The 13,467-nt window shown below is 32.3% G+C and overlaps 1 protein-coding gene across 3 annotated transcripts; it reads left to right on the forward strand.

Annotated features, from left to right (window-relative positions):
- Window positions 1-3,591: 3,591 nt before the first annotated feature.
- On the forward strand, window positions 3,592-9,094 carry TGA9 (bZIP transcription factor family protein). Of its 3 annotated transcripts, XM_079055056.1 has the most exons (13): window positions 3,593-3,943; window positions 4,033-4,202; window positions 4,377-4,471; window positions 4,756-4,838; window positions 5,695-5,988; window positions 6,707-6,751; window positions 6,939-6,998; window positions 7,157-7,234; window positions 7,328-7,373; window positions 7,449-7,720; window positions 8,072-8,293; window positions 8,536-8,678; window positions 8,770-9,094. In XM_079055056.1, exons 2-13 carry the CDS (start codon window positions 4,078-4,080, stop codon window positions 8,858-8,860), a joined length of 1,554 nt encoding a protein of 517 aa, XP_078911182.1. In that variant the 5' UTR covers window positions 3,593-3,943; window positions 4,033-4,077; the 3' UTR covers window positions 8,861-9,094. The 3 variants fall into 3 exon arrangements, with proteins under 3 accessions (XP_078911183.1, XP_078911182.1, XP_078911184.1); XM_079055057.1 differs by lacking the exon at window positions 6,707-6,751 and having other exon boundaries at window positions 3,592-3,943; XM_079055058.1 differs by lacking the exons at window positions 3,593-3,943; window positions 4,033-4,202; window positions 4,377-4,471 and adding an exon at window positions 4,532-4,624.
- The last annotated feature ends 4,373 nt before the right edge of the window (window positions 9,095-13,467 follow it).

Below are 13,467 nucleotides of genomic sequence, written 5' to 3' on the forward strand. Positions count from 1 at the left end.
GTCATAAACCCTTAGTTTTGACCTAATAAGAGTTCAAGACATAAATGTATGAAAAGCATGGATTTTTATGATAGTTTTGGTACTAGAAACCCTTTTGGAAACGTGGGTCATGCGATTTTCAAGATTAAGTACTTAATGATTAAGCCATGATGTGTTTTCACCCCCCCCCCTTTTGGACCTAGGGTGATATCTTTACCACTTGGAAGGTCTTAAGGGATAAAGTTGGAAACTTTATCCATTTAGACAATGGATTGGATCAGATATGAGCTTTGGAGCTCTTAGAATCAAAGAAAACGGCTTAACCAGTTAAGTTGTTTGGACCCAGTGCCTACGGCGTAGCCTCAGGTTTCAACGACGTGGCGACTGGGCTAGGGCCCGTCTGCTTTGCTGATTTGTGGCCAAGACGTGGCGACCGACTGCAGTTGACTTTGACGTTGACCGTTGACTTTGACCAAGTTTGACGTTAGGTCATTTTTGGTATTTTAAGTAATAGTTTGAAGCTTGAGTCCTTGTTAAATGTATAGGTGATCAGTAGAGGCAGTATTCAGAGCAGTGATTCGTTCAACTATCTTTTCAGACTGTGAGGTGAGTTTTCCTCACTATACTTGTGGGTCAAAGGCACCAATGCCGACCCACTAAGTTATGTATCCTGGAATATATAATGTTGTTATGTTATAGTAATCTGTTAGATCTGCATGATTATTTGGTTGTTGGTTATATGTTTATCTATTGCATATGTCGACATAATGTGGTAGGGTTGAGGCACAATTGCTCTGTGTGGAAGCCAACAAACTCGGGAGCAAGCCACACATAAGTTGTAGGCCAGAAAGGCAAGCCAAACTTATGTTGTGGGCTCTGGAGCAATCCAAACATGAGTTGTGGGCCAGAAAGGGAAAGTCAGACTCATGTTGTGGGCTCAGGGGTAATCCAGTACGACGAGTGTGGACCTAATATGCATGTTGTTATATGTTGTATGGTGGTATTTTGGGGGATCTCACTAAGCTTTGGTTTACAGTTTATGTGTCATGTTTTAGGTACTACTGATGATCGGGGGAAAGCAAAGGTTTGATCGTACATATCCTTTAGTGATATGTTTTGGAAAATTTTATGATACACTGATTTTGGGATATTTATATTTGATACTTGGTTTCTTATGACTTGGGTTTTAATGGAAACAATGATTTTACTTTAAATTGAAAATGAAAATTTTTACTATGATTTTTGGGTCGTTACAGTAAGTCAATTCATAAAACATTTGAGTAATGGAAGACAACTCAAACACATAAGCTGATTGCCTAAAACTCAATATCAACATAGTTTTTTCATTAAAGTCTTTCACTAATCATAGAAAGAAAATGGAACCCCCAAATTTCATCAGATTTGTTTCATGTTTGAGGGGATTATGAAAATAGTTTGGGTTTGTGAAGTATTTACTTCAGATTTGAATCTATATTTGGAACAAAATTTGAATAAGAAAGAGAATATACGAAGAAGAAAGCTAATCTAGGCTTAGGAACATTAAAAAGATGGACTTGAATCCCAATTTCTCCAGTCTTGCGTTCTTGAAAACGTTTGCATGTTCTTATAACTGAAACCATTCCTCGCCACTCTCACCACCATGAGACGTTGATGTTGCATCTGAAAATCCCTAATCGGAACTTCATATTAATCAGAAGTTACAAAGAAACTGAAGAAAGACAAGAAAATAATAATAATAATAATAAATTAAAACATGAGCCCAACAAACAACAACCAAAACCATGAAACCGTCATCAAATTTCTTGAATAGAAATTCTAAATAGAAGCTACAAACCATGGATACCTGAATCGATTAACTTTTGTCTGTGAACTCCATCCATCGACACCGAATCACAACAAATATCGAGCAAAACTATCAAATGTTCGTCGCATTGGTCGGTTACGTCCATACCTGAATCGATTAACCCTAAAAGTGAAATCAACAAACGACAAGTGGAGGTCACACGATTGGAATTTCAGATATATTTCATAGACAATCGACATCTGAACATAATTAATCATTGAAGTTGGAATACGAACCTGAAACAGAAACGAACGACGAATGTGGAAGCGGAATATATTCCCTTTATTTCAAATGTGTAAAAGCAACATAAAAGAATTGAAGGCAGATGTCGGTGGGTGGACATAAGAGGAGGACGGCCACTCCAAATCCAAGCAGCTGGAGGCGAAAGGGCATATGCCGATTAGAAGATAGAAGCGGTGGAGGGAGCAAAATCGTTGAACCCTCAATGAAAAGCAGGAATCCCCAAAAGTGGAACTCCAAATAATAACGTAATAGATGCACAAGACGATTCAATTGGTAGATGATGGCGGAAACGAATCTGAGAGAGAAGAATCGTATGCAGAGGGAATTAGGTAGAGTTTGAATCGTCGATCGGAGATGAGTTTAGAGGGGGTTTTTTTTTTGTAGCGGTGGTTCTCTTGAAGAACGCCACAGAACTAGAGTCAAGTAATTTGGTGCAGAGGTGGTGAAGCAGGCGGAAGAAACGTCGTTTTTATCACTACAAAGTCATCGGCTCCAAACTACCTGGTATTGAAGCTGACTCAATAGCGGCCACTGTGCATAAGCATGTTGGAAATTTATTGTATATATAATATATTATAAATGATAAATGAGATATACATGGAAAAGAATATACAAATATAAACTGAATAAATACAACTATATGAAAAATCTAACAAATACTTTTTCCATAAAAAACATAAACATGACAAGTTATATTTACATGTATTTCGTAAGAAACCTCATGCACATGCATAACATATAAACCCAAAATGGAAATATCTCAATTTTATGAATTTTGTTAATAGATAACATTATTCACCATGTGCATCTTTATTTACTCTCATATCAACCATATTACCATAATCACATCCTTATTTAAGAAACCTCATGCACATGTATAAACATATAAACCCAAAATGGAAATATCTCAATTTTATGAATTTTGTTAATAGAAGAACATTATTCACCATGTCCATCTTTATTTACTCCCATATCAACCATGTTACCATAATCACATCCTTATTTTTTCTCAATGACCCAAACATAATGATATTAAATAAAATTAATAAATATAATATACCATATCTATGGTAGTCAACAAAATTATTATCCTTTCTCTAGGTACAAATTATACTATTTGCATGTATACTTACTTGTACCTATTCCACTCATAAAGAATATGGTAAATTCTGAACGTGAAACAAAGACCTCCTTCATGAAATAAAACCTTATCTTATTTACTTTTCTATTGGCTTAAAAGCTAAACTTTTAATCATATTTTAATTAATAATTACTTTGTACTTGTGATACCCTGAGAAGCCCAAAAATACAACCAATAAGAAAACGTAGGCGGTTAGAGAGTGGAATAGGAGTCAGTGATTTCTAGTGGGTTCCTGCCAAGACGTTTTCTTCATTTTTATATACAAAACAAAAAAATACTTAAATTCAAAAACATTTCTTTATTAATTTCTACTTTGTCTTCAAACCCCACAATTTTTTTTATATTTTCTTGGAAGTATTTTATTCATTTATCGTTTGTCTTCAAACCCCACAAAGAGAAGAAGAAAGGGGATATGTTGCAAGGACAAGATTTGTGTACTAGCCTATATGAGCTTCAATATCTGTTGATAAATTAATTTATCAAAGGAAAGGAAACCCTAGCGAACAATCAAACCAGGTTTCTTCATAAAGAAGGTGAAAGAAAGAAGATTAAGACCCCATGAAAGATGAGATCAAAAGTTGAAATGCCAAAAGAGAGACAGAAAGTATAGAGATTAGAGAGAGAGAAAGAGACATATTTGAGAAAAAGACTCGTCCTTTCTTTAGTGGCTATTCAGATGTTACCTTGATATGATAGCTTTGATCTTCTTCTCCTTCTTCAACAAAAAACTCAAAACAGTGAGTCTTTTTGTAATTTTTCTTAAACCCTTTTGAGAGTTTGTGAATTATTTATGTATTTTTAATATGGGTTTTTGTTTATTTAACAGATTTTATAAATCTTGAATCAAAAATGGCGTGAACGAAAGCTTTGCATGGCGAGTCACCGAGTTGGAGAGACTGGTTTGTCAGACTCAGGACCTTCACACCATCACCATCACCACCAACACCTGCCATACTCTGTTTTTCCTGCCTTTAATCCTCCTAACACATCCTTCATGTACAAATTTCATAATCTTTTTTTTTTTTTTTTTTTTTTTTTTTTTACAATTTATCCAAAAATTTCGATCTTTTGGACGTTTTTCGACATGGGTTTCATGAAAGATTTAATCTTTTTTCTTTACATGACGTTACCCTCTGTTTTCTTGACATTTTTTTTAATTTCTTCATTCAGTAATCAAGAAGGGTCATCGTTTGATTTTGGAGAGCTAGAAGAAGCTATTGTGCTTCAAGGTTACAACAAGATCCATGGTGATGAAACCAAATTACGTATGGTTTTAATTTTGAATTCTTTCTTTCTTCATCTTCTCTTTTCTGACGTTTGCTAAAAGCATAACAAACTACACCCTCAAGAACACACACATAGTACGTAGTATGTGAGTGAGAAAAAAGGGTTTGAAAGTGTCAAAAGAAAAGGATTAGGTATCCCTTTTCTACCCACTTCAAGCTTCTTGAATGTGTGATTTTGTTTTGTGTTTTTGTTTTGTTTTAAAGTTCTTGAAGGCGATTGATTCTAAAAGATTTTTTATTTTAATTGTGTGATTTTGTTGCAGCTTTATACACAACAGTACCAAGGCCAGCAGCTACTCTGGACATGTTCCCTTCTTGGCCTATGAGAGTTCATCAAACCCCAAGAGTAGTTCTTTTTTGCCTTAATAACTTATCTTTGACCATTTCTTTATGCCATTTTATTTCATTCTCTTAACTACTAAAAAACAATTTTCAACTTCATTACCTCTCAACAAGTCATCCCTTTTTTGTACCCAATCAATCAATTTCATTTTCTTGTCCAAAATTGAATCTTTTAAGTCATTTTTGTGATAAAAAACGTGTTTCTAGGTTAACCAAGATGTTTTTGTTAGTTTATTTTGTCAAAAATTGAATCTTTGTGACATTATTAGCTATTTTTTCATAGTTTCTCACATACCCATCTTCCAAAGCTTAAATTGTTTAGCTTTATTTTGTGATTAAAGACATCTTTACGCAAATTCAAGATGAATTTTTATGCTTATTTATTCCAAACTCGAATTTTTAAGACACTTTATGTTTTTAACTTTCATATTTTCTCACATACCCACGTTTCAAAGATTGTATTTTTAACCTTATTTTGTGATTAAATACATCTTTAAACACATTCACGATGCTTTTTAAGCTTATATAGTCCAAAATCAAATATTTAAGACATTTTTAGCTTTCTTTCATAGTTTCTCCCATACCCATTTTTCAAAGATTACATTTTGAATCTACTTATGTGATAAAATGCATCTTTAAACACATTCAAGGAAAATTTTCCATCTTATTTTGTCAAAAACTAAAATCTTGAACACATTTTTAGCCGTTTCATCACAGTTCTCACATACCCATTTCTCAAAGATCAAAATTCTAACCCTATTTTGTGACTAAAAACATCGTTAAGCAAAATTCACAATGAATTCCAAATACCCACAAAGTAATTTTCTTAACTTTTTCCGTTTTTGGGTTTCGAAAAACAGGGGAGTAATTCAAGTACAGATTCAGGGTCAGCAGTAAATGTTGCAATTGCTAGTAAACCAGAGTCTCATTCGCATTTAGAACCAGAATCACCAATCAGCAGTAACAGTAAAAAAGCATCTTCAAATCCACAACAAGATCAACATCATCATCAACAACAAGCTATTTTTCGTCAACAATTGCAAAATCTGCAAATTCCAACACAAAATCTTGAAATGGAAAGTGAAGGTGGTAGTCCTGTTACTACAGGAGGATCATCACATTCTCAACAAACTCCAAAACCCTTCTCAGAAAAGGTTCGTTTTTTTTTTCCCCTTCTTTTTGTCTTTATATCGATAGATAATTTTTTTTTCGATATACCCATTTTATTAGGAGCAATATGTTAATCTTTAAATCGGGTAAATGTTACGTATTCCCTATTTTAGGCCCTCTCAATATGGCGTCGTTTAATGAATTTGACATTAAAACTTACCAAACATTATAAATGAAGTTGGAAATGAATGTCAATGTAGTCAAATATCCCAACAAACTAATAAAAAGATCAAGAAGAAGTCATTGTTTTTCAGATATGGTTCCCTGACATGTGTAAGAGTGTGTGATAGAGAGAGAAAAGATAAAATATTTCGTGTAATTTTCGTTTTCATTTTTATCTTTAAAATTGTGATTTTTAATTTACATTTTATTAATTAATAATCGTACTCACTACTCCCAAAAACTGTGGTTTATACATTTACATTGTTTTCTTTTTATGGTAATGATTACTCAAATCCCCATAACTTCAGTTTAACTATTTACCTTTCTTGGAGCTCTAATCTTTTATTAAAATGAATCATTTTTATCATATACCCACATTGAAATAGCAAAAAATTTAAAATAATCACAAAGATTGTAGTAAAAAAGTACAAAAAAAACCACCTAACCCCTTCTAGAAAATGTGGTAATTTTCCTCTTCCACTAAAAAATAAAAATATAAAAAAAGGAGTAATTTTTACTCTGTTCTTGATTTTGATGCAGAAAAAGGGAATTGGTTCGACATCAGAGAGAACACTGGATTCGAAGGTTCTTGTAGTTGTATAAATACACACATATATAATTATAAAAGTATCAAATATCGCGAAAGATATACGATTTTAGACAAATTATAGATGTATAAGAACCCAAAATTAAAAGCATCGTTCTTGATATTTCTTTTCCAATGTTATCTTGAAATTGTCGAATTTAGTGTTTTCATTGAATTTGTTTACAGACATTGAGACGCTTAGCTCAAAACAGAGAAGCAGCAAGAAAAAGCAGACTAAGAAAAAAGGTTTCTTGATTCATCAAACTATCATCACTTTCCCTCATTTTCATAAAAATCATGGGTTCAAATCCCAATTTCACAATCATAATCATCGTTTCAAATCCCAATTTCACAATCATAATCATCGCTTCGAGTCCCAATTTTTCACCATTCACTTTATGCAGGCATACGTTCAACAGCTAGAAACAAGCAGAATACGACTAACTCAACTCGAACAAGATCTTCAACGTGCTCGATCGCAGGTTTTTCTCGATTAATTTTTCAATTCTAAAAGTGGGTCGATCTTTTCTTTAATTATTACGTTGTTTTATTGACGAAATCGATTGTACTATTAGGGTTTGTTCGTGGGTGGTGGAGGCGCCGGAGGGAACCTTAGCTCCGGTGAGTCTTTAAATAACCAAAAATTAAGAAAATATTAATCGGTATTGACATTAGGATATGATCCTATGTGTGCAGGTGCAGCAATGTTTGATATGGAATACACGAGATGGCTTGATGAAGATCAAAGACACATGGCTGAATTACGAAAAGGGTTGCACTCACATTTATCAGATGGTGATCTTAGGGTTGTAGTTGATAGCTTTGTTGCACATTATGATGAGATTTTCCGGTTGAAAAGTGTGGCGGCTAAATCCGATGTGTTCCACTTGATTAATGGCATGTGGACTACCCCGGCGGAACGATGCTTCCTTTGGATGGGCGGTTTTCGTCCTTCTGAACTTATCAAGGTAACCTACTGTTATTCTGTCAGATGACATTGCGTCTAGCTGATATGAGATATTAAGACACGTGTCATATGAGACAATTAACGCATCTGTTAAACCCTAATCGTGTCTAGCTAATATAAGACACTAACACATGTTTATTGATACGAGTATATGACACATGTTAAAAAGTTGACTCTTATACAATGTTAGTTAGATATATGGACCTATAAATAAATTTCATTAATGATAGAAGGTGGACTCTAACATATAAAGAGACAGTAATATTGTGCCTAGTGTGACGCTAACAATCTAAAATATCTTATTTTCAAGATTTTGTATGTTTATTTACATTATTTTGATTTTATTTGCTAGATGTTAGCAATTCAATTGGATCCGCTCACGGAGCAGCAAGTTGTGGGGATTTATAGCCTACAACAATCCTCACAACAAGCAGAAGAAGCCTTAACACAAGGCTTAGATCAGCTACATCAGTCGCTAATCGACACTATTGCTAGTGGGTCTATAAATGATGGGGTCCACCATATGGCGGTTGCATTGGGAAAACTTACTAATCTTGAAGGCTTTGTTCGTCAGGTAAACCAAAAATAAATATTATTAATTTTTACATGAAAATATGTTACTTATATAACTATTTTTAATCAAATATATACATTTGACATTTTCTTAAAAAAATTGTCAAGACCTAGAAATGTTACTATCAATAGATTTTGAATTATTGGTATAGTTGACATTATAAATGTCAATGCTCTAGTTCTTATTATTATTTTTTTCTTTAATTGTAATGATTAACATTTGACAAACTTATCAAAATGTAGGCCGATAATTTAAGACAACAAACTCTTCATCAATTGCATCGAATACTGACTGTTCGACAAGCAGCAAAATGTTTCTTAGTGATTAGCGAGTATTATGCACGACTACGAGCCTTGAGTTCCCTTTGGGCATCTCGGCCACGAGAGTAAGATCTTGAAAAGAAATTTTCTTTTCCTATTAAATTTAAAGTATAATAATTAATAGTGAATAAAATTTTGAATAAATTGTTTTTGTAGGGCATTGATGAGCGATGAGAACTCTTGCCAAACGACGACGGATTTGCAAATGGTGCAATCTTCACAGATTCATTTTTCAAACTATGGATGAAGATATGAAGTTGGTGAAGTGTTGATGTCTCATGGCGGCCGTGGCTTTTGTTTGTTTAAGTACTTGATTTAGAAGGATATCATTAAATAGTCTATTGAGTTTTTATTTTATTTTAATTTAGTTTATTATCCTTTTTTTTTTAATTTAGAAATTAAATATTGAAATATTTATGATTATGTTATGTTGTAAATGAAAATCGTCTCACCGAGTTATCTTTTTTGGTTGTTTGAAAAACGAGGGTTTACATACTTAGAACGAGGACGAAGATTCTCTTTTTCAAAGTTTGCCAAAATGCTAGAAATTATAGAATTAACCACAAATAATCAAAATAAAGTGTGTTGATGCATTATGTATTACAATTAAGATAAAATAAATAGAAACCATTTTTTGTAAAGTAAATAGAAACTATTTTTTTTGTAAAGGAAAATAAAATTTTATCCTGCTTTTTTCTCCTATTCTGTCACTGTTACTCTATCTGTTTAACGATTACTTCTCTTTCCTCATTTAATTCTTTGATTTTGATATTTATCATGATCTAGTAAGTCTCAGGATGAATAGAAATATTTAATATGAGGATATTGAACCTTTTTTTGTAGAAAAAAATGGTAAATATGAAATTGAACCCAAAATAATAGATTTTGTGCAAAACGTTTGTGCGTCATTTAGACCCCACTTTGCTGTTTGTAGCATCAACACGTAATCGAAAGTTTAGGTTCATTAGCAAAATAACAACCGAATCCACAAATATTTTTCAAAATAAAGAACAAAAACTAAGAACTCTTATTAAATCAAGCTTTTATAGATCAAAATAACAAAACCCTCACAATGTGATACACTCAAGCTATCTAAGAATGTATGTGATCTTGAAGAACGATGTATAAAGGTGATACTCATATTTTCACACTAAGGCAAACAAAATAAACTATCTCTCAATATTCAGGATTGTACTTAAAAAATGTCATTGAATGATATCTACACTCATTTATTTACATGGGAGAGTTTATGTATGTCCAATGTGGATCACATGAATCATCTAATTTTATAAATTATATACCAAAAAATTTAGGACATACCTATAAATTTATGTTGTCTTTTTCATACTTGCACACCATGAAGCTTGTTAACTTGAGGACGGATTGAGACTGACTTTACTACAATTTTAAGTTGGTTTTAATAAAATAAAAAGTTAAGCAAGGACGAGTTTGGACTCCATCCTCGCAGAATCAGTTTTTATATATGTTGAACCGTTATTTTTTTGGTTGAATTGGCTTGGTTAAACTCGGTCTTCTCACTAACCTGATTGAACCTGGTTAGGGGACACACGGTTTTCTATTATGGAGTTTATTTATATCTCTGATAATTGCATCCAACTCCATGCAACTGCTTTCTATTCGGTACATATTTTTTTTATCAACTTTAGTCCTTAATATTCCAGCAGTTTAACACATTGCACCAATACAAACATGAAGTTAAAAAAATTAAGCTACAAATACATTTAACATATTAGTTTATTCTAGTTTTAGTTAAAATACACATAAAATTTATTGACTTTTCAACAACCTAAACTAAAAAACATTTGTACAAAATGACTTAGTAAATACAGTAGCCAAATGGATATCAATCACACTCTTATTTGTCCTTTCACATAGAAGATAATTATAAAAAATAAGAATATCGACAAATATGTTATCATAAAAGACACTAACATGCAAATCAATTTTAAGTTTAAAGCAGACATAACTTTAAAATCCAAACCTCTTTGGACTTCACATGTAACAATGGACAATGCCAAGTATTCTACCTCAATAGATTGCCCATACATGATAGACTATTTTTTTTTTACTTTGCTAGGACAACAAGAAGTACCTAATTAAAAATAAACAAAAACCAATAATTGACCTTTTAGAGCTACTACATGTCTCTTAATATGCATTTACTATACAAAATGTAACAGAGAACTACCTTTCAAAATTAGAACACCTTAACGAGAAGATAGAGTTTCATATACCCTAAAACTCTTATAGCAAGTTTAAGGTGTGATATCCTTGGTGAGTCCATAAATTGACATATTGTTTGGACAACAAACTAGATTTTAAGTATCATGTTTGTCAAATAGATCAATGTTCCAACCAACTTTTGGAATCCATTAATATTGATGAGAAAATCATCATTACATTTCCTTCGCTACTAACCATCACATCAAGGTCTAAATGAGTGACAATAGGTTTGGAGACCAATAACCCACATTTATGAAAAGTTCAGGGGGTTACTTCCTGTGTGAAAAACAAATACCATTAAGAGACTCAATAATTTTTTTTATGTAGAAAAATCCTATTATTTTGGAAAAACTTATAATATAGTCCTAAAAGATTTTTTTTTCAACAGAAATATCTCGATTATTTAATATTTTGCTCAAATTAAAGAAAAAAAAACATTTTTTATATTTTAACAGGAAATAACAGATTATGTGATTTTTCCAAAATAATATAACTTTTCTGTTAAAAAAAACTTTTAGGACTTTATTAAAAATTCCCAAAATAATGAGACTTTTCCGCATAAAACCCATAATTTCAATATTGAGAAAGAATTTTAAATACCCAAATCTTTATTTAAAAAAAATTATAACTTTTTTATAGCTTCAATCTATTTTTCATAACTACCTATTAAAACTATATCATTTATAAAAACTAGAAAAATAGTTAAAACATCATCTTTTTGGATGGTATATAAGAATCTAGCTTTGAAAGAACCCAAATTTCACTACATACGAAGTAAGCTTCTCATTCCACTTCCTATGAGTTTTTAAGCCCTACTTAATCAAAATTACAAACTCTTTTGTCATCTTAAGAAAAAATAACCTTGGGGAAGAGTCACTTAAACCTCTTCTTCAAGGGTTCTATATAAGGAAGAATTGGTCACATCAAATAGCCATACATACAATACACCTCACAATGATAAGCTTTGCAACATGTTAAAATGTCTCATCAAAATCAATATCATTCTTTTGATTATATCCTTTTGCAACTAAGCATGGAACCTCTCTATTTCACCATTAGATCTATACTTATTAGAATCCAATTTCATTTATATTTAAGCCTCAATTTTCATATACATTGTCAGGATGCAATTAATTTGATCAATAATTTCATTGAAATCTTAGGTTCTATACATTTATTTATTGCAATACAATAACCAGGGTCGGTCCAAAGATATAGTGGACCCACGACGAAAAGAAAAAATGGGCCCCTAAAGTCGAAAATAGACAAACCGTTATAAAATTCACTATGAATATTAAAAAGCAAAAATATGGCCACAATATTACAAAAATTTAAAGTAAAATATTTTTCGTAGCATTTTTAGATAAGTTGATTTTTTTTCTCTCTCTATATATACAATATATTCTAGGAATTTTGGGCCCCTTAGAGACATGGGCCTTGGGCGACCGCCCGGATTGCCCACCGTCTAGGCCGGGCCTAACAATAACTAGTGTAAAAACGAATAGAAACCAAATATTTCCAACATCAACGATTCTTATATCAATTTAGGACAAAAAATAAAAAGGTTTTCATATACTTACAAAATGAAACCTCACTACAAAATACGTACACTACTTTCAGAACAATACACTCAACCGAATCTATATCTATATTGAATGATAAACTGGAACAACATACACAAATCTAGAAACCCTAGATAGATTATCGTAAGAAACCTTAATACAAATATTAAAGAGAGTATTGAGAGTGTGAAGCAATGAGAGAATGAGAGAATGAATTATTTGCAAGCCAACTCTACCACATAAATATCCCGGGTAAACGGGTTGAAAGATTTGTGCACAAACCCGACAAACTAAGCAAATAGTGAGCCGCAACCCACAAGTATGAAGAAGATACACAAAATACCCATGTAAACAATAACCCTTGACAAACATGTTTAAAACTATACAAAAACAACCCTCAAAGTTAAGTTTGAAATAATAAACACTTTAATTCTTTCAACACCCCCACTCAAACTAAACATTTTTAACAAAAAAAACTTGTAACGCCCTTAGATCCGAACTAGTCATTATAGAGACAATAAGTGTTGAAAATGACTTTTTGGTAGAAAATTATTTAGAATGAATAATCATAATAAAAGTTGTAGTGTATGTTACAAGGATTCCGTACATATAAAGAACGCTGAAATCCGAGTTATAACGAAAAAGTTATGGTCTGTCGAAGTTTTACAGCAAAACCGGCACGGCACCGGGAGACGTAAATAGTGAATTTACGATAGATGAGTTTTTAGCCTTAGTAATCTAAACAAAAGTTGTAGTATATGTTAAACCGAGAACATACAAAAAAAAGACCGCCCAAATCTGACTTCGTATGACGAAGTTATGAATTTTCTAAGATTTGGCATAGCAGTGCACGGCCCGAAACTCGAATTTTAGTTTGAGCGGTTTTGGCCTACGCGACCTAAATGAGAGTTGAAGATCTCTTTAGTAGGAACTCAACGATAAAAAGACAGACGAAAACGGAGTCCGTATGTAGAAGTTATGAATTTTACGCGGACATTTAACAATCTAATCTCCTCCTACTGTTAAATTTAAGAATGGTCGAGAATTA

Source organism: Lactuca virosa, chromosome 6, assembly GCF_052849685.1.
Source record: "Lactuca virosa cultivar CGN04683 chromosome 6, Lactuca_virosa_CGN04683_v6, whole genome shotgun sequence".
NCBI classification, from domain to species: Eukaryota; Viridiplantae; Streptophyta; class Magnoliopsida; order Asterales; family Asteraceae; genus Lactuca; species Lactuca virosa.